The sequence below is a fragment of the Syzygium oleosum genome, unplaced genomic scaffold (genome assembly GCF_021117445.2).
Source record: "Syzygium oleosum isolate NSW1041296 unplaced genomic scaffold, Sole_v2.1 Sole_v2.01, whole genome shotgun sequence".
Taxonomy (NCBI): Eukaryota; Viridiplantae; Streptophyta; class Magnoliopsida; order Myrtales; family Myrtaceae; genus Syzygium; species Syzygium oleosum.
In genome coordinates, this window is record NW_026607485.1 from 11,149,024 (window position 1) to 11,173,925 (window position 24,902).

The following is a 24,902-nucleotide window of genomic DNA, read 5'->3' on the forward strand; positions in this document are numbered from 1 at the left end:
TTGGGGAGGTTTTGGACTTGTTTTTTTCTGGTGCTGCTGCGTTTAGTAGGGGAGGTGTTTGACTTGTTGGGGACAGTATATTGATATAAGACAACCTTGTTTTGAATGCAATGATGTTTGATTTTAATCTAAGCCATTGTTAATGGAGTAACTGTTTTTGTACGTGTTTCCAAGTTTGTACGCAATGTGTGTAGCACACATAATGGTCTAATCATGTTTAAGAAAGTGAAATCAACAAATCACTTTCTAAAAAGTTACAAAGCATAAATGATCACTTTTAACAAAAATTAGCACTCAAGTGATCACCTTTCACTGAACTTTGTCACGTCTGATTTCCGGCAAGCCAAGTTGTTCAGAAAAAAAATGTTAAAATATTACCACGTTAGAATTCCGGCATCTCAAATTGGAGTTGACACTTAGTTGATCATTTTTTATTGAAGTGACAATCAAGTGAATCGTCGGGAAGTTTTGACACTAAAATGAGCACTATAAAAAAGTTATGGCACTTCTAGTATCATTTTCCCTTTATTATTGCATTTAAAATCTACATGAACACTTTTGGATTGGCATAAAGCGAAATTCTTCATTAACATATGTCTACTCAAAGATGGATTTGAAAAATGCAAAATTGGACTAAACATTCGATTGCGAGTGATCTGGCCAGTAGAACGCAAAAGAGTCCAGCATAGCACCTCACTTTCTTATTCAATGTGCTGTCTCATACGCCCTGTCCGATTTATTTAATCTCAGGAAAATACAAAGTGACGTAATCGCTGACGACGACAATATCCCGAAACCACTATAAATTGAGACACTCGCTTCACTCCATTCCCACACCATCAGCTCTCTCACTTATCCTCTTCTACCAAACCTGTCACCCGATGTCTTCCAGGTACTTGCTAGTTTTGCTCCTGGGAGCGGTGCTTTTCGCCGCCCCTGTCCTCTCCGAGGACGTTGAAAAAGAGCACAAGCATCACCACAAGCACCACCACAAGCACCAACCTGGCGGTCGCCGTCTCTTGGAGACCACTGAAGTCGAAGACTTGCACCACCACCGCCACCACCACCCTCACCACCCTCACGAGCACATTCTGGTCGAGGAGGTCGAAAAGGAAGACTCCTACAAAAAGCCGTTCCCCGGCGAGAAACCGCCCCACCACCACCACCACCACCCCCACCACCCCGGCCACATGCTTGCCGAGGAAATGGTAACTGATGAAAAAGAAAAAGAGCACAAGCACCACCACAAGCACCACCCCGGCGATCGCCGTCTCTTGGAGACCATCAAAGTCGAGGACATGCACCACCACCACCACCACCACCACCCCGGCCACATGCTTGCCGAGGAAGTGGTAGCAGATGAAAAAAATAAGCCTTTCCTTGAGCACGAGCCGCCAAAGAAAGGCGAGGAGCCGAAGAAGGGCAGGGGAGAGAAGCCGCACCACCACAAGCCACCGCACAAGCCCCCCACTGAGAACTGAGTGTGTGTTTTTCAATGAATGTATATCGTGTGCTTATCACGCTTTCAAATAAGAGGTGGTCCATATTGTATCTGGTACTACCGTGTTAGCAGGTTGGTTATTTGTGTTCCATGTAATAAAGGATGTTTGTACTTTGCATAAGAGGACACTTAGAAGAGTTTAACAAAGGAAAGCTCACGGCTAGCAAATACTCAGCATTTCCTTTGACTTTGCCCCCGTTAATATATGCTGAGTATTTGCTAGCCGTGAGCTTTCCTTTGTTAAACTCTTCTAAGTGTCCTCTTATGCAATCTAACATTGCCATGTCCCCCAAGCTCGAAGAATTTGTTCATACTCCTAAACCCTCAGCCAACATGGATGCGTGACTGGAATATGATTAACAGTTGATGAAAGACGTAAATAGGTTTTGCTTATTTGGAAAAGAGACAGCAGATCCTCATCTAAACAGGGATGCCAGAGATCTAAAAATTCTGATCAACTGCTTTTGACTCACTTGTGAAGTATAATAAAAGAAGGAATAATGAATTTTTAACCTACTGATAGCAGGACATACATGAGAAGATAAACAATGGATATATTAGAAAAATTAATTTTTTCTATTTGGATAATTTAACTACTTAAGGCTATGTTAACAGAATCATATTATTCTAAAAAGAAGTTTTTTCCTTGCCCACGACTAGAAGCTCCACTACATGTCCCCACAGATTGATCCGATTTTACTTTTTGTAGATCTGCTTCAGTTGAAGTTTGACAATTGGCCTACTGCTAGTGGAAAGAATTACCCAATGGTCCACTAATTCCTTTGTTTAGCATTAATCTTAGTCAAAATATGAATTTTCATATAACATAATCTAGATTGGGTTGAGCTTGTCCTAATGTGCCTAGTTATAGAGTTAGAATGTGCGATAGTTTATTTTGAAAGTTCTAACAAAGATGGCCTATCTTTTACATTTGGAATGGTATTAGTTTTGATTTTTTTTCGATGATCAATTTCATATCTTTACTTGAATTTATACCGGTTTGCGCATCACCATCCTTTGCCATCAACCCTCTAACTCGCCTTTACAAATCTTCAAGCCCCGAAACTCTCCCACTTTCAATACCAATATATAGAATGTAACGAGATATGCTAGTTTGTTTTTTGACAGATAATCATGTTCGATTTATCATAACGTCTCACGATAAGAAGACAAATTTCACCTATTTCATGAATGTACGTTCACCACGTAGATTAAGATTGACCAGGTGTTTGTAGGTTGTATGGTCCTACGTCCTATCCATACAAAATCCTATGTGACCTACCATTCTGGTCGGTACTATCAACAGCTTAATCTGCCCCCAACTGACGCATGTCCATGGATTTGTAACAATTGCAATTAACTTCTATGTATATCCAAGTCAAGATATATACCTTGTATTATTTCTTAAGTGATTACATGAACCCAATTAAGCGCCACTTGTGATCTAACAGAAATAATGGTTCACATACGAGATCCATATAATGTAACAATTATAGTACATCGAGCTCATATGTATCTAATACATGCAATATTGGTAGACACTTGATGTGAGCCCATATGCCACGTGAAACGACACCATGAAGTCAAAAGAAGTTTACAATATCCTAGACTAACCACCCCAATTCCAATTCGTCCAGTTATAACTCGATCTTGTGCACTATCTTTTAATGCCTCATTTGTTAGGTACCTTGCCTAATTTAAGGTCACAGTCCCAATCAACACACGCAGTGACATCATATTTATATAACTTACTAATTTGAATATGCTTTATGTTCAAGACAAAATCCCTAAACTGAAGGCCTAGAAAGTGTCATAGCCAATACACTCCCTTGTTTCTCGCCCATGTGAGCATAAGTCAAATCTACGTATTTCACCGCCGTTAATGGAAAATGAAGAAAAGGGCACCTTGCTGACTTCGATACACAAGCTAAAGTTGTTTATTATACTCTTAGGAGGTGCAATCTGTACGATGATTAAATAGAGTAGTTTACGTTGGCGTGTCCCTATTTTTCTTGATGGGTTGAATATGTTAATTTTAGTCAAGCCATGGTTTCGGTGAGAGTTGAATAGTTGACTAAATTGGATGAAAACATGAAAGTTTGTGTCATGTTTTCGTTTTCCTCTTTAATGGAGTGCCCATTGACTGGCTTGAAATGCCCAACGAGTTCCTTATTATATTCTTTCTTATCTTTATGTTTTTATTATTTAGTTTAGGGCTCTTACGCAAACTTAAATAAACGATAAACAAGAACATGAACTGTCAGAAAGATGACTAAAAATTTCACTATGCAAAATTGCTATTGATACACGGATCACCGGAGCTTTTGTCCCCGATTGCTCTCCACAGATGTGCGCAGATCGCCGCATCTAGACGTCCACGATTATCATAAAAAGTCGACTGCTCCATGCGTTACTTTACAAAATAATTCTTAGAATTATACCACGACATACAAGAAAATAATACATATTCTCATATATCAAAACCTCCGTTACTCAACCACTCGTAGAAGAACATAAAGTTAATCGGTTCGAAACGAGCCTAATGCTTCACTAAACAACTGTACAGAAGTAGTTCGAGCATGGTGCATCGCAGATCTCCTCTACATCATGTAATGAGTCGCTAGTTTCCTCGTCATCCAAAATGGGGTCGAGAAAAGACAAGCCTTTCCATCAGCAATTCATGATATGTTTAAAAAGTCTTGGTCTACCATAGAAATCGATAGCATGTCTTTCATCAAGTACACAAACACTCTCTCTTGCTGGGTTTGCTGCTGCTATACCTAGAATCACTCTTTTCATCACAGAAGATTAGATACGAATTTGCAAGCTGATGCGGTCCTAGAACGATACTACCATTGCAACCTAATAACCTATGGGAGCCACGAAGGTGGTCGGCACTGTTTCTCTCTGCCCCAATCGCCACACTTGTAAGGATCGTCAAAGCTCATCATCAACCTGTAGTTGTGCATGCCTGTCACGATTCGCCACGATGTCATGTGGACTACGCTACGAAGTCTTGAGAAATCTACACTAATCAAGTAGTAAGTACCCACCCGATTCTTATTCGCCAGGTTATAACTCAATCTAGCTTGTCTCTACCAATTGAAGGTCAATGTCCTAACTGATATCGGCCGTGACATCAAAATCAAAATATATATTAGTATTACATTAATAATATATCTATTGAATATAAGTTTTTAAATTTCGACCAAAAAAGAGAATATAAGTTTTTAAATCTCAACCCTCGATATAATAAATGGCCGTGCTTGTTTGTTTCTAGACCCCACGTGAGTCTTGCCAACTTCTCAATAGAAAACCTAGAAATTGTGATTTTTATAATACTGGAGGGCAACACGTGTACGTGTTGTAGGGTTCTGATGGGCCATGTGATGCGCTTACCCGTAAAATGAGAACATCGGTCATATAATAATCTTGTGTTCACTATCACGTTTGACAATTCCATATGCTCAGGTATGCAAAGGGCGCAAAACTTAGATTTCTACAAGTTCAATTACTAGTGAAGAGCTTTCATTGCCCAAATACCACACATCGATGTGACACGATAAAAATTAATTGAAGAGCCGATGACGTTTGCGGGGACTTGCCCATTTCATGCATTGACATGAAGTTGATACGAACCCCTAATATGATGCATGGATCCGTCTTATGGAAATCAATTAGCATTGATCTGCTATTGATTATAGCTAGTGAAGCTTTCGACTTTGAATTAGAATAATAACGATTTTTCTTAGATCCCCTATTATTGAGAAAAAGGACACTGGAAGTACTATAACTTTCGTATGGCATTCACTTTAATGCCAAAACTTTTCACTTGATCACTTAAATGCCACATTGGGGAAAAAAACAATCACTTGAGTGCCTCCAGCGACAAATTCCAGCAAAAAGCTACGTGACATTTTCATTAGAATTTTATTGGGAGTAGAGCAAGAGTGTTATAACTTTTGTATGGCGCTCACTCGAGTGTCACGACTCTTTTTTCGTCACTCGAGTGCCACATCAGAGTAAAATCGATCATTTGAGTGACACTTTCGACAAATGGTCATACATGGATTTTTTTATTTACTTTTAAAAAAATAATTTATTATTAATATTTTTTATTTTTCTTTATTTTTCTTTGCGCCTGTTGCAAAGGCCTCGCCCTTGATTGGCGTGGCCTTCGTAGCCTCACCCAAGGCCATGGCGGCCTCGCCGGCTACAGGCGAGGGCCTTCGTGGCGAGGCCGCCTCGTCTGCGATCGGCGAGGGCCTTCATGCCGGCTGTGGGCAAGGGTGCAAAGGCCCTTGTCAGATATGGGCGAGGCCAGTGGCAGATTTTCCAACGAAACAAATTGTCGATGGAATTTAAGTGATTGATTTTTCAAATTTGTGGCAGTTAAATGATCAATTTTTCAAATTTATGGTACTTAAGTGAGCAAAATAAATTACAAAAATTGTCCACGTCGGCACCGGTGGTGCCACACAGGACGACTGTCGTCCATGTTGGATTTTCCAGTGAGATAAATCGCTGATGGCACTTAAACGATCAATTTTTTAATTTTATAGCACTTAAGTGAGTGAAAAAAAATATTATGACACTAAAGTGAGCGCTATACGAAAGATATGGCACTCCTGCTATTTTTATCCCGAATTTTATTCAAACATGGCTTTTTTTATGTAAAAAAGGAGTCCAACGTCGACGGTGAAGTTGTTTGTGTTTAGACAAATCTCTCCTGTCGTTGTTTGTGTTGACTCTCTCTCTCTCTCGTTCACTGTTTGCACCTGCTCGCTTGCTCGCTAGCAGTCTCAATCACTTTTCAGCTCAGTCACTCAATCGCCGTCATTCTCTCTCACTCACTCACTTAATTGACGCTGGAAAAAATTAGGACTTGGTGGTTGGAGGGAAAAAATTAGGGCTTGGTACTTCGTGGTAAAAAATTAGGCCTTGGTTTTTGACTTGTTTTTTGCTGGTGCTGCTGCATATAGTTAGCGAGGTTGTTGTTGGGGAGGTTGTTGTCTCGTTTTTTGCTGGTGCTGCTTCTTATAGTTGGGGAGGTTTTTGACTAGTTTTTTTCTGGTGCTGCTGCATTTAGTAGGGGAGGTGCTTGACTTGTTGGGGATATTATATTGAATAGGTACATTCAAAGTCCTAAAACTTGTCACGAAAGTACAATTGAGTCTTAAAACTTTCAAAAAGTGCAAACAAGTCCTAAAACTGATCACGAAAGTGCACTTGAGTCCTAAAACTTTAAAAAAAGTGCAAACAAGTCTTAAAACTTGTCACGAAAGTGCAAACAAGTCCTAAAACTTGTCAAATTGGTTCAATCAAGTACTTCCATTGATTGTACTTTTTGAAAGTTTTAGGACTTGTTTGCACTTTTGTGACAAATTTTAGGACTTGTTTGCACTTTCGTGACAAGTTTTAGGACTTATTTGCACTTTTTGAAAGTTTTAGGACTCAAGTGCACTTTCGTGACAAGTTTTAGGACTTGTTTGCACTTTTTGAAAGTTTTAGGACTCAATTGCACTTTTGTAACAAGTTTTAGGACTTCTAGTGCACATATCCCTTGAATAAGACAACCTTATTTTGAATGCAATGATGTTTAATTTGAATCTAAGCCATTGTTAATGGAGTAATTGTTTTAGTATGTGTTTCCAAGTTTGTACGCAATGTATGTTGCAAACCAAGTGGTCTATTCATGTTTAAGAAAGTGAAATCAACAAATCACTTTTTAAAAAGTTACAAACATAAATGATCACTTTTAACAAAAATTAACACTCAAGTGATCACTTTTCATTGTACTTTGCCACATCGAATTTCCGGCAAGCCACGTTGTTCGGAAAAAATGTTAAAATATTGCCACGTTAGAATTTTGGCATCCCAAATTGGAATTGGCACTTAATTAAGTGTTCATTTTTTTTTACTGAAGTGGCATTAAAGTAAATCGTCGAAAAGTTTTGATACTAAAATGAGCGCTATGTGAAAATTATGGCACTTCTATTGTCATTTTCCATGAATGTTGTATTTAAAATCTACATGAACACTTTTGGATTGGCCTAAACATTCAATTAGAGAGTGATATGGCCAGTAGAACGCAAAAGAGTCCAGCATAGCACCTCACTTTCTTATTCGATGTGCTGTCTCATATGCCCTGTCCGATTTATTAAATCTCCGGAAAAAACCGAGTGTGATCGCTGACCACGACAATATCCCGAAACCACTATAAATTGAGACACTCCCTTCACGCTTTTCTCCCACACCATCAGCTCTCCCACACATCCTCTTCTCTAAAACTAGTCACCCAATGTCTTCCAAGTACTTGCTAGTTTTGCTCCTGGGAGTGGTGCTTTTTGCCGCCGCCATCCTCTCCGATGGCCACCGCCCTTTCAAAAAAGAGCACAAGCACCACCACAAGCACTGCCCCGGCGGTCGCCATCTCTTGGAAGACCGTCGAAGTTGAGGAGTCGCACCACCACCACCACCCTCATGAGCACATTCTTGTCGAGGAGGTCGAAAAAGAAGACTCCCACAAAAAGCCATTCCCTGGCGAGAAACCGCCTTGCCACCACCACCCCAGCCACATGCTAGCCGAGGAAGTGGTAGCCGATGAAAAAGAAAAAGGGCAAAAGCACCACCACAAGCACCACCCAAGCGGTCGCTGTCTCTTGGAGACCGTTGAAGTTGAGGACTCGCACCACCACCACCACCCTCATGAGCACATTCTTGTCGAGGAGGTCGAAAAAGAAGACTCCCACAAAAAACCGTTCCCTGGCGAGAAACCGCCCCACCACTACCACCACCACCCCCACCACCCCGACCACATGCTTGCCGAGGAAGTGGTGGCTGATGAAAAAGAAAAAGAGCACAAGAAGCACCGCAGGACCACCCCGGTGGTCGCCATCTCTTGGAGACCGCCAAAGTCAAGGACTCGCACCACCACCACCACCACCACCACCCTCATGAGCACATTCTCGTCGAGGAGGTCGAAAAAGAAGACTCCCACAAAAAGCCGATCGGTGAGAAACTATTGAGCGTCAGAGGCGCGACAACAACATTAATTTGATGGAAGAAATTTTTTGAAGGTGAAACGATCGCAACTCGCACAGAGAAAAGAAGAAGATAGATAGAATTTTCTCACTCAGTATATTTCACTCAAATTTCACCCCCAATAAAAAAATTACAAGACTCCCCTATTTAAAGAAAAGTTACATAACCCTTATCTTTCCTAAAAATATAGCTAGAAAGAATATCTCACAATATCTCATCTTATCTCTCAATATCTCATCATATCTCTTAATATCTCACCATATCTCTGAAAAAACAATTATTTCACCTAAAAACACGAAAAATCAAAATACGAACAGACTCACAAAAGAAACAAGTACCAACAAATTTGGTTTAATTTCTAACACTCCCCCTTAAACCAAATTCTCTTCCATCGATCATTCCAAGCAAGCTCTTGAACTTTTGAAAAGCATCGATCTTGAGAGATTTAATAAAACTATCTACTACTTGATCTCTGGTCTTCACATGCAATACTTCAACTTCATTCTCTTTAACCTGTTCTCGGATGAAGTGGTATTGAACATCGATATATTTACTTCGTTCATGAAAAACTGAATTTTTCGCCAAAGCAATAGCAGAAACATTATCAACAAAAATCTCCGTTGCTTTCTTCTGATCCATAAGAATATCTTTGAGTTGTCTTCTCAATATTGCATGACAAACACATGAAGATGCAGCTACATATTCAGCTTCACATGTTGATAGAGTAACACTTGGTTGCTTCTTTGATGACCACATCAAAACAGTGTCGCACAAAAAAAATACAAATCCTGTGGTGCTTTTTCGATCGTCGATATCTCCACCATAATCACTATCTGAATAAACTCTAAGTTTGAAAGATTCAGAGCAATAATAGCGTAAGCCATGAGAAATAGTACCTTTGATGTACTGAAGTATTTTCTTTACAGCTTTAAGATGAGATGATTTCGGCTTCTTCATGTATCGACTCACAATTCCAACACTATACATAATATCTGGTCTCGTGCATGTCAAATATCTCAAACTCCCAATCAAGCTTCTATAATATGTCGAATCAACATCGGCACCATCATCAAACTTCGAAAGCTTGGTTCTGCGCTCCATTGGTGTATTGACCGGCATACAATTCTTCATGTTGAATTTTTCAAGAATATTTTTTGCATATCTTCTTTGGGAAATAAAAATCCCATCGGCACTTTGCTTTACTTCGACAAGGTAATAATTCATGAGACCATTATCGGTCATCTCGAATTCTTTCACCATCGATGCCTTAAAAGCATCAATCATTGCCGAATTATTTCCTGTAAAAACAAGATCATCAACATATAAACAGGCGAGTAGAATATCACCTTTTGCTTGTTTCAAATAGAATGCATGCTCGTATGGACATTGAGAGAATTCATTCGCCTTGAAATATGCATCAATTCTGGAATTCTATACTCTCGGTGCTTGTTTAAGCCCATATGGAGCTTTCTTCAACCTCAGCACTTTGTCTTCATGACCTTTAACAACAAACCCCTGGGGTTGTTCGACATAAATTTCTTCTTCAAGGATGTCATTCAAGAATGCTGATTTGACATCCATTTGATAAATTCACCAATTATTTTGAGTAGTAATAGAAATAATCAATCTAATCGTTTCCATGCGGATGACAGGAGCAAAAACTTCATCAAAGTTGATTCCGGCTTTTTGCTTGTACCCCTTCGCGACTAATCTAGCTTTGTAGCTTGTCACTTCACCTTTCTCATTCTTCTTGGCCTTGTACACCCATTTAACACTAATCGATTTCTTGTCCTTCGGAAGATCAGCAAGCTCCCATGTTTGATTTTTCTCGATGGCTTCAATTTCTTCGTTCATGGCTTTCCTCCACTTTTCTTCTTTGGCCACATCATTATAAGCAAGTGGTTCATAATTTGCAAGAAGACATATAAGATGAAGCTCTTCGGTAGCTTCGTAAATTTCAGACAATCTTCTCGATCTTGGCACTAGCGGTTCATCGACACTATTCGAAGAGGATGGTGTTGATGAACTTGAAGAATATGTTAGAGAAGAAGGTGAAGGTTGATCCTTCAACTCCGTATGATTGGAATCACCACGAACATTCGCTTTTTCTTTTGGATTTTCTTCCCACATTCCATCTTCATCGAACTTGACATCTCTACTTACATACACTTTCAAAGTGTTAGGGTCAAATAATCGATAGGGTTTGGATGATGAGTCATACCCGATAAAGATGAGCTTTTTGCTCTTGTCTTCAAGTTTCGATCTTTTTTGGTCCGGAACATGAGCATAGGCAATGCTCCAAAAAATTCTCAAGTGCAAAACACTTGGTGTTCTCCCGGTCTATGCCTCTTGTGGAGTTACGCCTCAAGTCCATATGTGGGACATCTATTTTGAAGATAGACGACATACAAAATAGCTTCGGCCCAAAGTTCCTTGGACAAATTTTTGCTCTTCAACATGCTTCGAACCATATCAAGAATGGTTCTATTTTTCCGTTTAGCCACACCATTTTGTTGAGGAGAATACGGGGCCGTCAAGAAACGCCGAATACCATGATTTTCACAGAATTTGTTGAATATGGCTGAGGTGAATTCTCCACCACGATCAGTCCTCAAAGCCTTGATAAAATAGCCACTTTCCTTTTCAGCCAGGTTCTTGAATTTTTTGAAAGTATCAAACACTTCTGTCTTTTCTTTCAAAAAGTACACCCAAGTTTTCCGAGTAAAATCATCAATAAAAGTAACAAAATATCGATGATTACCATATGAGTGAGGATTGATCGGGCCACACAAATTAGAATGAATCAACTCAAGCGGCTTCTTTGCTCGATAAGTCGCCCCCTTCGGAAAGCTAGTTCTGGAATGCTTGCTGATAACACACCCTTCACATAATTGATCGGGATGATCAATATGTGGTAAGCAATAAACTATCTTCTTTGCGGGAAAGCAAATTGAGTTCGCCAAAATTGAGATAGCCGAACCTCAAATGCCACAACCATGAAGGATTATCTACTCACGCCTTTAGACATCAAGACATCTCACTCTTTATATTAAGAATAAACATCCTGTTCTTCGACATCTTCACATTTATAATCAGTTTTGTGACATTCTGAATTTCGACTCATTTTCGGGATTTATGAAATAAATATTTCTTCAATGCGCTTTCAGTTAAACCTCGCTCGAAATCGATCACTCTCGAGTAGACTAATCATTAGGGAATGGCTAGCTAGGAATCAAGTATGTGGACCTAAGAACTTGGCCATGGATTGACACTTCGACCATAAGGATTGGCGAAGGAATATTTTGGGCTGTTAAAGGCCGATCCAAGGATGGTTATGGAACGATTCGCAAATGTCGTGCAATTGGATCGCGGGTGATTCCGCTTGGTCATTGTATGAATTTCGAATGATCCTAAATCTAATTCGAACGATCGCGTCATTCGGAACTAGTGATTAACCATCGCAATTACATGACAATTAAGGTCGCCATGGCTTGAGTAAACTTAGATGTGGCTTGATATTGAATCGGCCATAGGTTGATACGCGTAAATTTCTAAAAGCCGCCCGTTAGTTCGAGATACACTAAAGTCGCGTTCGATTGAATTTGGCTATTGACTAGAATCCAAATTGGGTATCGAAGTTGCAAGATTTCCACGATAAATTTAAGCGTGGCCAATTATCGAGTCGATCAGAATTATCGGAAAAGTGGTAATTTGGGGGACAAAATTTGAGAAAATTGCAAAAAGAAAAGAGAAAATTGGAGGATATTTGGTGGGGGTCATCATTGGACCCACCCCTCTCTTCTCTCTGTCTGTCTTCCTCCTCCCCAGCTGAACCCCCATGCCGCTACTGACTTTCCCTCTAACTCCCTCTTCTGTTCACTTCTTCCACCGACTCCCCATGATGAACTTCACGTTTTTTGCTTCTATTTCTGTGTCTGTTTCTGTTTTGTTGCTGACTTCCCCAGCTGAACCCATGCTGCTGCTGCTTCTTCTTCCCTTCTGTTTCTTCTTTGCTTCTTCAGCTTCTTCATTCTGCTTGCTTCCTCGGCTTCTACTTCCTCTGGTTTCCGCTGCTTCTCGCCCTCCATTCTAGCTGGCCAGCAGCTTCGCCCGCCTCCTTCAGTCATCGTTCGGCCGCCGTGAGTGCTGCCACTCGCCGGTCCAGTCACTGTGAGCTCAGCTCACCATTGGAGTTGCTGTTGCCTCTTCTTCTTGGTTAGCTTGCTTAGGATTCCTAGTAAGTGCTCCCTAAGCCTTGGTTATGATAATGGGTTACTAATGGACAAGTTTAGGGGTAGATTAGAGGCTGTGGATGGTTGGTTTAGTGGCTGGATAAGTATAGTTGTTTGATGGTTGTTGGTTGGATGATTCTCGGATTTATTGCTGCTGTACCTCTGTGTCTTTTTATTTTTGTGGAGACTTTTCTAGGTAGAATTTGAGGAAGTGTTCTCATAGAAATTGTTCCCAACATCTTGACGTATAACATAAATTAAATTTGAATTTTTTGAGATCATTTGGGGCCATTCGGAAGTCCATTTTCAGACCGTCACAAAACTGCTGGAATTACTATTCACCCGACCTTCTTGTATTTCCGAATTTTTATAAAATTTTCCATGCTTCATTTCAATTAACTTCTTTCACGAAAATTATTAAGGACATTTGTGTTTATGACATATAAAAATTTCATAGCTTTCCACAGTGATTTGGGTACTGAATGAAATGTCTTTTGATGGTCAGGCGGCCTATCCGACAGAGTTGAATTTCCTCTAACTTGAAATGACAAAAATAGATGTTTACAGTCAGAACTAGGTTTCGTGTCATTCATAAAAAATGTTTATAAAGATGTTTTGTACGACATATCCAAAATTCAGAATTTTTGGAGTTGAATTACTATTTATTTCAAAGAGATCTCAGTTGCTGCGCAAACTGCCCAGAATAGCCCAATTGTGTGCAATTCCGGTTTTCTCTCTCTCGGGGACTATTCGGTGTTATCGTGGCGTCTTGTCAGATAAGTGCAGAGCTAGTGACTTGTGGCTAATTGAAAAGATGAGAATCGGTTTGAGTGCTTAAATGCTTGTGTGATCATATATTGCCCTGATGCGTTTTACGCAGGGATTTAACCAGTCTTGATGCGTTTTACGCGAGACGATGCCCAATTTATCAGATGCCCAGTGGAGGCCCGGATGCCAATCGTAGTGGAGGTCGGATTGATGCTCCTCATGGAATGCCGTCTTGATGCATTTTAGCGCGGGATGTTGCCATCGCCGACGCCGACGTAGCGGGACGATGCCTGGTTACGCCAGAAGACTGCCAGCTTGATGCATTTTACGTGGGCTGTGCCGTAGACCTGATGCGTGTTACGCGGGCCGTTAATAATCTGAACATCTTTAAATGCGTGCTATGCATTGGAGAATGCCATGATTGAGTTTAATGTTGAACAAGTCTAGGTTATTAACCGTGTTATGCATGATTATGCCTTAAATTGTGTTGTACAAGCTTGATGAGCAATTGGCCATGTTATGGCGAGATTCTAACGTGCAGGGCTTGCGTATGTGCCAAGGCGTGGTAAGGGCGTTTGTGATTGTTATGACATGTTGGATGTCGGTATTGCATGATTAGGATGGTTCGGAGGTACGCGTTGGCCGAAGCGAGGCTTAGGTAGTTACTTATTGAGATTTATCTCATCCCCGTTGTTAAACATTTTCAGGATTGGAATGACGAGTAGTCATCACACACTGTTCGGAGTTCTGGGATGATGTTAGGCATTAGATTTATCATCCTTTTGGATGCCCTGTTCTAGAAAAGTTTAAGTTAATCTCCCTTTTGTATCCGTGACCTCGTTAGGAAGTGGCTTCATATGAGGCTTGTAAGTGTGTAAACTTCCTAGGGTTAACATTGTGAGTTTTTGTAAGTGACTTGCAGATTTTTATGTGAAGTGTTTTTTTGACTATCCCGTTAATTGTATGTTGTATGGAGAGTTTGTATTTGCTTCCGCTTATGCCATTTGTTAGTCTTCGGTTTGGGTCGGTGACAAGTCCTGGGATGTCGCATACATTACAACCTCGGAGTGATGATTGTATGCTCGTAGGGTTCGGGGTGTGACATCCCCATTTATTTGGTATCAGAGCAAGGTTAGCTCGATCCAAGTTGGTCAAGACCTAGAGTGATAAGGACAATGACTTTGAGGTAGTCAATTAGGGAGACCTGCTTGATCACAAGTTTAGAATGCTTAATGCACGCCCTGTGAATATGTGCTTGTGATTATTGGGTGCTTGCTTGGTGATGATGTTCTTAATTATAGGTGCAGCAAGGAGTAAGGTACGATCGAGAACTCTACTAGTTATGTGCCTTTGGTCCTTGTTTCTTGATGGATTGCTTTAAGGTTGCTCGTTTCGTGCTTATTGGTGTGATTTTTATGCCTAGAACTACTAGACTTGAGTAGATGACTTAGGTCTCTAATTCTGGGCGGAATTATAGCAAGTTTAGATGTTTGGTGAGAGAACTCGGTGAGAATGAGCAACCGAGGAAGGGGGACAAGGGGCCGATTAGGTTCACGAGCTACAGCTGTGGAGGATCACAGAGTGAATGGGATTTTGAGGGCACTTGCACAGGTTGGAAACTTGATGGGTAGGCCAACTCAAGAACGAGCTGCTGCTGTTATTGCTACTGCTGAGGCCGCTATTGCTGCTGCTAATGGGGCTAATGGAAATAATAGGAATAATGGTAATCATGGAAATGGAAATCGCTAGATGCACTAACTGGTGGAGCAGTTCTTAAAGCTGAAACCGTCCAAATTCGACAGGAAGGGAGATCTCGAGGCCGCTACTATCTGGGTTCAAGAATTAGAAAAAGCCTTTGTACTACTAGGGTGCACGGAGGAAGAAAAGGGGACCCTGGGGTCTATCAACTTTAGGGTGTAGCAAATGACTGGTAGGAGACCACCCGAGGTAGGATTTTTCCTGTAGGCACGATTTCGAATTGGACTGCCTTTGTTGACACCTTCAATGGGAAATACTTCTCTGAGACTGTACAGGAACAAAAGATGGCAGAGTTTCTACGGCTCCGTCAGAACCAGATAACAGTGGATCAGTACGAGGCAGAATTTGCAAGATTGTCTAAGTTCACGTCAAGGATGGTGGAAGACCCTGTGGACAGGGCGATGAGGTTTCGAGATGGACTGAAGCCGGATCTCCATAGTCAGTTGATACTCCTGAATCTAAGGGACTACAACGAGCTGTATGAGGGCTCAAATGGTTGAGCGAGACATGACAGAGAAGGCTGCTGCTTCTGAATCGTGATACGCGCCGGCTAGGGACAATAGGAACATTGGAAAGAAAAAGCCGACGATCGGAAATAGGCGATTTATCCCTCCAGTGAGGAAGAACTTTGGAAAGCCGAACCACTACTCCAACGCCACATGTCGGTCTTGTGGGAAGAGGCATGGGAATGGCCTTTGCCAGGATAGAAGCGGAGCATGTTATAGATGTGGCCAGCAAGGTCACCAAGTGAGAAATTGCCCAAACCAACAGGTTAGGCCGCCAATGCAACCGCAGCAACCGTGGGTAGGATATCAAGCAGGAGCTACCGCGCAGAATAATCAAAGTCGACTACGGGCGTAAGGAAAGGTGTATGCTGCGGCTGGAAAGGAAGCAGAGAATTTGCTTTCAAAGTCTAGATGCGTTGTGTGATGATATTGGGTGCAATAGGAGATGATTTTGAAGTTATAACTTGAATGGTCATGTATGACGTATAATTACCTATAGTGGATAGGCAGGCACAATCGGTTTATGGATATCTGAATTGGTGATGATATTTTTTGACGGGGTTTGGAAGGATGAGTGTTGCTTGGAAATTTCAGATTTTATAAAGAACCAGGGTGACTTGTTTTGGGAGACCGTTGGATTGAAAATTGATGGATTGGGCTTCGTCTTTAAGAGGTGAAAAGATAATTATCTTGTGGTTGACTAGTTGGTTGAGTAACCAAGGCTAGAGGACATAATCGAGGTGTGTAATCTTCCCATTGTCTTTCCTCAGGAATTGTCGGGATTGCCACCTGAGAGAGAAGTTGGATTTGTGATTGAGTTGGCCCCCTGGGACGGAGCCAATCTCTAGAGTGCCCTGCAGGATGGCGTTGTCAGAATTAAAGGAGTTAGAGGTGCATATGCAAGAGCTGTTGGATAAAGGATTCGTTCGCTTGAGCATGTCACCGTGGGGAGCACCAGTGTTGGTTGTAAGGAAGAAATATGGTTCATTGAGTGGGTGCATTGACTATCGGCAGTTGAATCAAGTGACTGTCAAGAACAAATATCCATTACCAAGAATAGATGACTTGTTCGATCAACTACAAGGGGCTTCGGTATTCTTCAAAATAGACTTAAGAACGAGCTACCATCAACTAAGGATTAAGAAGGAGGATATACCGAAAACGGCATGTCGGACGAGATATAGACATTACGAGTTTATAGTGGCGCCATTTGGATTGACTAATGCCCCAACCGTCTTTATGGATTTCATGAATCGGATTTTCAAGAAATTTCTGCATCAGTTCGTCATCGTTTTCATTGACGACATTTTGGGTATATTCGAAAAGCCCTAAGGAGCATGAGCAACATTTAAGGATGATTCTACAAACCTTAAGAGAACACGCACTTTATGCCAAGTTTAGTAAATGCTAGTTCTGGCTAAATCAGGTAGCATTTCTTGGACATATGGTTTATGGGAATGGAATTTCAGTGGACCCGACAAAAATCGAAGCAGTCACCAATTGGCTAAGACCGATAACAGTGACAGAGATTCGAAGTTTCCTAGGCCTGGTCGGTTATTATAGACGATTCGCGGAAAGGTTCTCTACGATAGCTACTCCTCTGACTCGCTTACTAAAGAAGGAAACAAGATTTGAATGGACAGACAAGTGTGAGGGAAGTTTTCAGGAGCTTAAGCATAAGTTGACGACCGCGCCCGTGTTGACAATACCGTCAGCTCCCGGAGGATATGAGATCTACAGTGATGTATCGCTGAAGGGATTAGGATGTGTTCTAATGCAGCATGGAAGAGTGGTTGTATATGCATTGCGACAATTGAGGCCTCACGAGCTAAATTACCCAACACACGATTTGGAACTTGTGGCTATCATCTTTGCACTTGAGATTTGGAGGCATTATTTATGTGGAGAAATGTTTCAAATCTACACGGATCATTAGAGTTTAAAGTACTTGTTTTCCCAAAAGGAATTGAACATTAGACAACGTCATTGGAAGGAGCTTCTGGAGGATTATGACTGCGCTATTCTATATCACCCCGGAAAATCCAACAAAGTGGCGGATGCACTTAGTCGGAAGTCAAGCATCGCGCATATAATGGTTAAAAAATGGACTTTACTTGAAGGGGTGTGAGATTCAGAATTCAAGTTTGAGGTAAGTCACCTCTCAAGTTTATTGGTTACTTTAATGATGGAACCGGAGATTCAGGCGATGATTAAGTTATTACAATTTACGGACCCTGAGATTCAAAAGATTTTGAATATGGATGCAACTAAGAGGAAAACCGACTTTTAAGTATTCGAGGATGAGATCTTAAAGTTTCGTGGACGACTATGCGTGCTCAAGGATGCGAAACTTAAGGAGGAAATCTTGGCAAAAGCTCACTGTACGTCCGGGCAGTACGAAAATGTATCAGAATTTACGTCAGCACTATTGGTGAAACGAAATGAAAGTGGATGTAGCTAAGTATGTGGTCAAGTGTTTAACGTGCCAACAAGTGAAAGCGCAATATTGTAAGCCTGGTGGACTGTTGCGACCATTGGAAATTTCCGAATGGGAATGGGAACACATTACTATGGACTTCGTCATGGGATTACCAAGGAGCCAGAGAGGCCATGATTCAATTTGGGTTATCATCGACAGATTGACTAAGTCAGCCCATTTTTTGGCAGTGCGAAAAGATTTCGCAATGGATAGGTACGTTGAGCTGTATATGCGACAAATAGTCCATCTTTATGGAGTGCCAGTTACGATTACGTCAGACAAAGATCCTAAGTTTACCGCAACCTTTTGGAAAAGTCTTCAGACGGTTATGAGAATGAAGCTACAGTATAGACTTGCACAGACGGATGGTTAGTCTAAGAGGACTATTCAGACGCTTGAGGACATGTTACGAGCTTGTGTAATAGACTTTAAAGGAGGTTGGGAGGAACAGTTATACCTCGTTGAGTTTGCTTACAACAACAGTTATCAGCAGAGTATCAGAATGGCACCTTTTGAAGCGTTGTATGACAGAGAGTGCAGAACTCCAGTTTGTTGGGATGAGGTTGGCGAAAGGAGTATAACGGGTCCAAAGTTAGTACAACAGTCAATCGAGGTAATTAAGATTATTCGAGACAGGCTTAAGACTGCCTAGAGTTGTCAGAAGAGTTATGCGGATCGGAGACGTAAGCCTTTGAAATTTCAAGTGGGAGATCATGTCTTCCTTAAGGTGTCGCCAATGCGAGGAAGGTCCCGATTTGGCAGGAAAGGAAAGTTGAATCCAAGGTACGTAGGTCCGTTTGAGATATTAGAAAAGATTGGAACTCCGGCCTATCGATTAGCCTTGTCGCCGAATTTGTCTTAAGTTCACAACGTTTTTCACGTGTCCATGCTGAGGAAGTATGAATTGGATCTGACCCACGTGCTGAATTATGAAGAAATAGATGTGAACAACAAAGTGTCGTACGTGAAAAAACTTATCCGAATTGAAGATAGAAAGGAACAGGTGTTGAGAAACAACACAATCCTGTTAGTTAAAGTCGTATGGTAGCATCACGGAATGGAAGGGGCCACATGAAAAAGTGAAGAAATCATGAGGCGTCAACACCCCTATTTGTTTGAGTAGTGTAGTTTGGTTGTAAATTTAAGGACGAAATTTTTGTAAGGGGGGAAGAGTTGTGACATTTTGAATTTCGACCCATTTTCGAGATTTATGAAATGAATATTTCTTCAATGCGCTTTCAGTTAAATCTCGCTCGGAATTGATCACTCTCGAGTAGACTAACCGTTAGGGAATGGCTAGCTAGGAATTAAGTACGTGGACCTAAGAACTTGGTCATGGATTGACACTTCGACCATAAGAATTGGCGGGGAATATTTTGGGCCATTAAAGGTCGATCCAATGATGGTTATGAAACGATTCGCAAATGTTGTGCAATTGGATCGCGGGTGATTCCGCTTGACCATTGTATGAATTTCGAATGATCCTAATCCTAATCCGAAATATCGCGTCATTCAGAACTAGTGATTGACCCTCGCAATTACATGACAACCGAGGTCACCATGGCTCGAGTAAACTTAGATGTGGCTCGATATTTTATCGACCACAGGTCGATACACATAAATTCCTAAAAGCCGCCCGTTAGTTCAAGATACACTAAAGGCGCGTTCAATTGAATTTGGCTATTGATTAGAATCCGAATTGGGTATCGAAGTTTCAAGATTTCCACGACAAATTTCTCGGACGTTGTCTCATTAAGCATGGCCAATTATTGGGTCGATCGGAATTATCGGAAAAGTGGTAATTTGGGGGAAAAATTTGAGAAAATTGCAAAAAGAAAAGAGAAAATTGGAGGATATTTGGTGGGGTTCATCATTGGACCCACCCCTCTCTCCTCTCTCTCTCTCTTCCTCCTCCCCCGCTGAACCCCCACGCCGCTGCTGACCTTCCCGCTGACTCCCTCTTCCGCTGACTTCTTCCACCCACTCCTCATGATGAACTTCACGTTTTCTGCTTCTGTTTCTGTTCTGCCACTGACTTCCACTGCTAAACCCATGTTGTTGCTGCTTCCTCTTCCCTTTTGTTTCTTCTTTGCTTCTTCGGCTTTTGCTTCCTCTGGTGTCTGCTGCTTCTCGCCCTCCATTCCAGCTGGCCAGCAGCTTCGCCCGCCTCCCTAAGCCACTGTTCGGCCGCCGTGAGTGCCAGCGCTCGCCCGTCCAGCTACTGTGAGCTCAGTTCACCGCTGGAGTTGCTGCTACCTCCCTAAGCCACTTTCATGAAGAACACCCTGTGTATTTTTATTTTTTTGGAGACTTGTGTGGGCAAAATTTGAGGAAGTGTTCTTCATGAAAATTGTTCCCAACATCTTGAAGTATAACATAAATTAAATTTGGAATTTTTGGAAATCATTTGGGGCCATTTGGAAGTTCATTTTCCGACCGTTACAAAACTGCAGGAATTAGTGTTCACCCGACCTTCTTGTCTTTCTGAATTTTTATAAAAATTTTCAGGCCTCATTTCAATAAACTTCTTTCACAAAAATTGTTAAGGACATTTGTGTCTATGACATATAAAAATTTCATAGCTTTCCAAAGTTATTTGGGTACTAAATGAAATGTATTTTAATGGTCAGGCGGCCTGTCCGACTGAGTTGAATTTCCTCTGACTTGAAGTGACAAAAAGAGATGTTTACAGTCGGAACTGGGTTTAATGTCCTCATGGAAAATGTTTATCAAGATGTTTTGTATGACATATCCAAAATTCAGAATTTTTGGAGTTGAATTACTATTTGTTTCAAAGAGATTTCGGTTGTTGTGCAAACTGCCCAGAATAGCCCGAATGTGTGCAATTCCGATTTTCTCTCTCTCGGGGACTATTCGGTGTTATCGTGGCATCTTGTTGGATAAGTGCGGAGTTAGTGACTTGTGGCTAATTGAAAAGATGAGAATTGGTTTGAGTGCTTGAATGCTTATGTGATCATATAATGACTTAATGCGTTTTACGTGGGGATTCAACCCATTTTGATGCGTTTTATGCAAGACGATGCTCGATTTATCATATGCCCGGTGGAGGCCCGGATTGATGCTCCTCATGGAATGCCGTCTTGATGCGTTTTAATGCGGGATGTTGCCATCGCCGACGTAGCGGGACGATGCCTGGTTACACCAGAAGACGGCCAGCCTGATGCGTTTTATGCGGGCTATGCCGTGGACCTGATATGTGTTACGCAGGTTATTAATAATCTCGACATCTTTAAATGTGTGCCATGCATTGGAGAATACCATGATTGAGTTTAATGTTGATCATGTCTGGGTTATTAACCATGTTATGCATAATTATTCCTTGAATTGCGTTGTACAAGCTTGATGAGCAATTGGTCATGTTATGGCGGGATTCTAATGTGCAGGGCTTGCGTATGTGCCGAGGCGAGGTAAGGGCGCCTGTGATTGTTATGACATGTTGGATGTCGATATTGCATGATTAGGATTGTTTGGAGGTACGCGTTAGTCTAAGCGAGGCTTAGGTAGTTACTTGTTGAGATATATCTCATCCTCCGTTGTTAAACATTTTCAGGCTTCGAATGACGAGTAGTCGTCACACACGGTTCGGAGTTTTGGGGTGATGTTGGGCATTGAATTTATCATCCTTTTGGATGCCCTGTTGTAGAAAAGTTTAAGTTAACCTCTCTTTTGTGTCTGTGGCCTCGTTAAGAAGTGGCCTCGTGTGAGGCTTGTAAGTGTGTAAACTTCCTAGGGTTAACATTGTGAGTTTTTGTAAGTGACTTGCAAGTTTTTATGTGAAGTGTTTTCCTAACTATCCCGTTAAATTGTATGTTGTATGGAGAGTTTGCATTTGCTTTCGCTTATGGTATTTGTTAGTGTTTGGTTTGGATCGGTGACAAGTCCTGGGATGTCGCATACATTACAACCTCGGAGGGATGATCGCGTGCTCGTAGGGTTCGGGGCGTGACAAGTTTATTATTCCGATATCTCAACATAAGATTAAGATCTCTCATATGAACAGTATAATCTTTCTCCAGAAGTTGTCCCAAACTCAAGATGTTGCTTGACATTTTTGGAACATAATAAACATTAGTAATAACCTGACGTGCACCATTCTTTAAGCGAATCAAAATTGTACCTTTTTCTTCGACAAGAATTTTATAGTTATCACTGAATGAGACATTCCCTTTAATTGTCTCATCTAACACGGCAAACATCTCCTTTCTCCCGCACATGTGATTGCTTGCGTTGGTATCCAAATACCACGTATCGCGTTGACCTTCTTCATCTTCTTTGAATGCCAATAAGAGAACTTGATCAGCATCATTCACCAAGTTCGCCTTTTCATCTGCTCTGCTACTTTCTTTGTTCCAGCAATTAGAAGCATAATGGCCAAGTTTATTGCAATGATAACATCGGATTTTAGATTTATCATACCATTGGTCTGTCGAGTTCTTTCCTCTTCCACGAACACCTCTTTGGTACTGGTATCCTCCATCACTTCGAGCAAGATCTCCTCTGCTTCGTCCACGACCTCTTCCTCGAAAGTGACCTCGGCCACGACCTCGATCACGATTTTGATTTGTCCCGCAATTTTGTATTGGATCTCTTCTTTGCTCTTTCTCATCTCGAATGGTCAACTGCGTTTGGAGAACTTCCTCCATCAGTTCAATCTTTTTCCTTCTAAACCTTTCTTCATGGGCTTGTAATGAACCCATAAGTTCATTGACCGTCACGGCATCCAAGTCTTTGGATTCTTCAATTGCAACCGCAATATGATCATACTTCTTGTCTAAGGACCGAAGTATTTTCTCGACAATGCGAACATCGGAAACGTCTTCTCCATTTCTTTTCATCTGATTAACAATTGCTAAAATTCTTGTGAAATAATTAGTAATCGATTCAGATTCTTTCATATGAATTATCTCGAATTCGCCTCTCAAGGTTTGAAGGCAAATCTTCTGAACTTTCTGAACTCCTTGATATGTGTTGTGAAGAATCTCCCATGCCTCTTTAGCGGTAGTGGCGTTCGAAACTTTTTCGAACATGGAATCATCTAACGCTTGATAGATGATCAACAAGGCATATTGATCTTTCGTTCGAACCTTCTCCAAGGCATTCCTCTGGTTCTGGTTCAACGTGGCTTCATCCTGTGGCTCATCAGAGCCAATGTTAACAAGTTCCCACACACCGTAGGCGCCGAGTAGAGCTTGCATTCTAACAGCCCAGTTACCATAATTTTCTTTGGTAAGACGATGGTATTAAAGAGGAAGCTGATTGTTCGTTGAGGCCATGATCACGAACCGTAAGCTCTAATACCAATTTGTTGAGCGTCAAAGGCGCAACAACAACATTAATTTGATGGAAGAAATTTTTTGAAGGTGAAACGATCGCAACTCACACAGAAAAAAGAAGAGGATAGATAGAATTTTCTAACTCAGTATATTTCACTCAGATTTCACCCCCAATAAAAAAATTACAAGACTCCCCTATTTAAAGAAAAGTTACGTGACCCTTATCTTTCCTAAAATATAGCTAAAAAGAATATCTCACAATATCTCATATTATCTTTTAATATCTAACCATATCTCTTAATATCTGACCACACCTCTAAAAGCAATTATTTCACCTAAAAACACGAAAAATGAAAATACGAACAGACTCACAAAAGAAACAAGTACCAGCAAATTTAGTTTAATTTCTAACAGAAACCGCCCCACCACCACCACCCCCACCAACCCGGCCACATACTTGCCAAGGAAGTGGTAGCCGATGAAAAATAGAAGCCGTTCCCTGAGCACAAGCCACCGAAGAAAGGCGAGGAGCCGAAGAAGGGCAAGGGAGAGAAGCCGCACCACCACAAGCCACCGCACAAGCCCCCCACCAAGGACTGAGTGTGTGTTCTTCAATGAATGTATATGTCGTGTGCTCATCACGCGTTCCAACAAAAGTTGGTCCATATAGAGTATCTGGTACTACCGTGTTAGCAGGTTGGCTATTTGTGTTCCATGCAATATAGGATGTTTGTACTTTGCTTGGGCATTTCCTTTGACTATGCCTACGTTAATATATGCTGAGTACTTGCTAGTCGTGAGCTTTCCTTTGTTAAACTCTTCTAAGTGTCCTCTTTGCAATCTAACATTGCCATGTCCCGCAAGCACGAAGAATTTGTTCATACTTCTAAACCCTCAGCCAACATAGTTGCGTGACTGGAATATGATTAATAGTTAATGAAAGACGTAAATACAAAGTTAATTTGCACCATTAATTTGAAAATGGCATGCAGCAAGTGTTTATCGAAGTGCTTAGATATGACTTGCTTATTTAGAAAAGACACAGCAGATCTTCAATTAAAGAGGGGTACCAAGTACACATTACTCCTAAAAGCTCTGTTTGATTATGAAAGATGTAAAAATTTTGATCAACTGCTTTTGAGTCACTTGTGAAGTATAATAAAAGAAGGAATAATGAATTTTTAACGTACTGATAGCAGTGCATACATGACATGATAACAATGGATGTATTAGAAACATTAATTTTTTCTATATCGATATTTTTACTACTGAAGACTGTGTTAGCAGAATCATATTAACCTAAATAGATTTTTCTTTTAC

The 24,902-nt window shown here is 41.1% G+C and overlaps 1 protein-coding gene across 1 annotated transcript; it reads left to right on the forward strand.

Annotated features, from left to right (window-relative positions):
- Positions 1 to 851: 851 nt before the first annotated feature.
- On the forward strand, positions 852 to 24,382 carry LOC115688977 (uncharacterized). The gene is made up of 2 exons (XM_030614946.2): positions 852 to 1,573; positions 24,279 to 24,382. Exon 1 carries the CDS (start codon positions 882 to 884, stop codon positions 1,479 to 1,481), a length of 600 nt encoding a protein of 199 aa, XP_030470806.1. The 5' UTR covers positions 852 to 881; the 3' UTR covers positions 1,482 to 1,573; positions 24,279 to 24,382.
- Positions 24,383 to 24,902: the final 520 nt, after the last annotated feature.

Coding starts and splice junctions, on each gene's coding strand:
- LOC115688977 (XM_030614946.2), top strand. CDS start 882: ATGTCTTCCAGGTACTTGCTAGTTTTGCTCCTGGGAGCGGTGCTTTTC.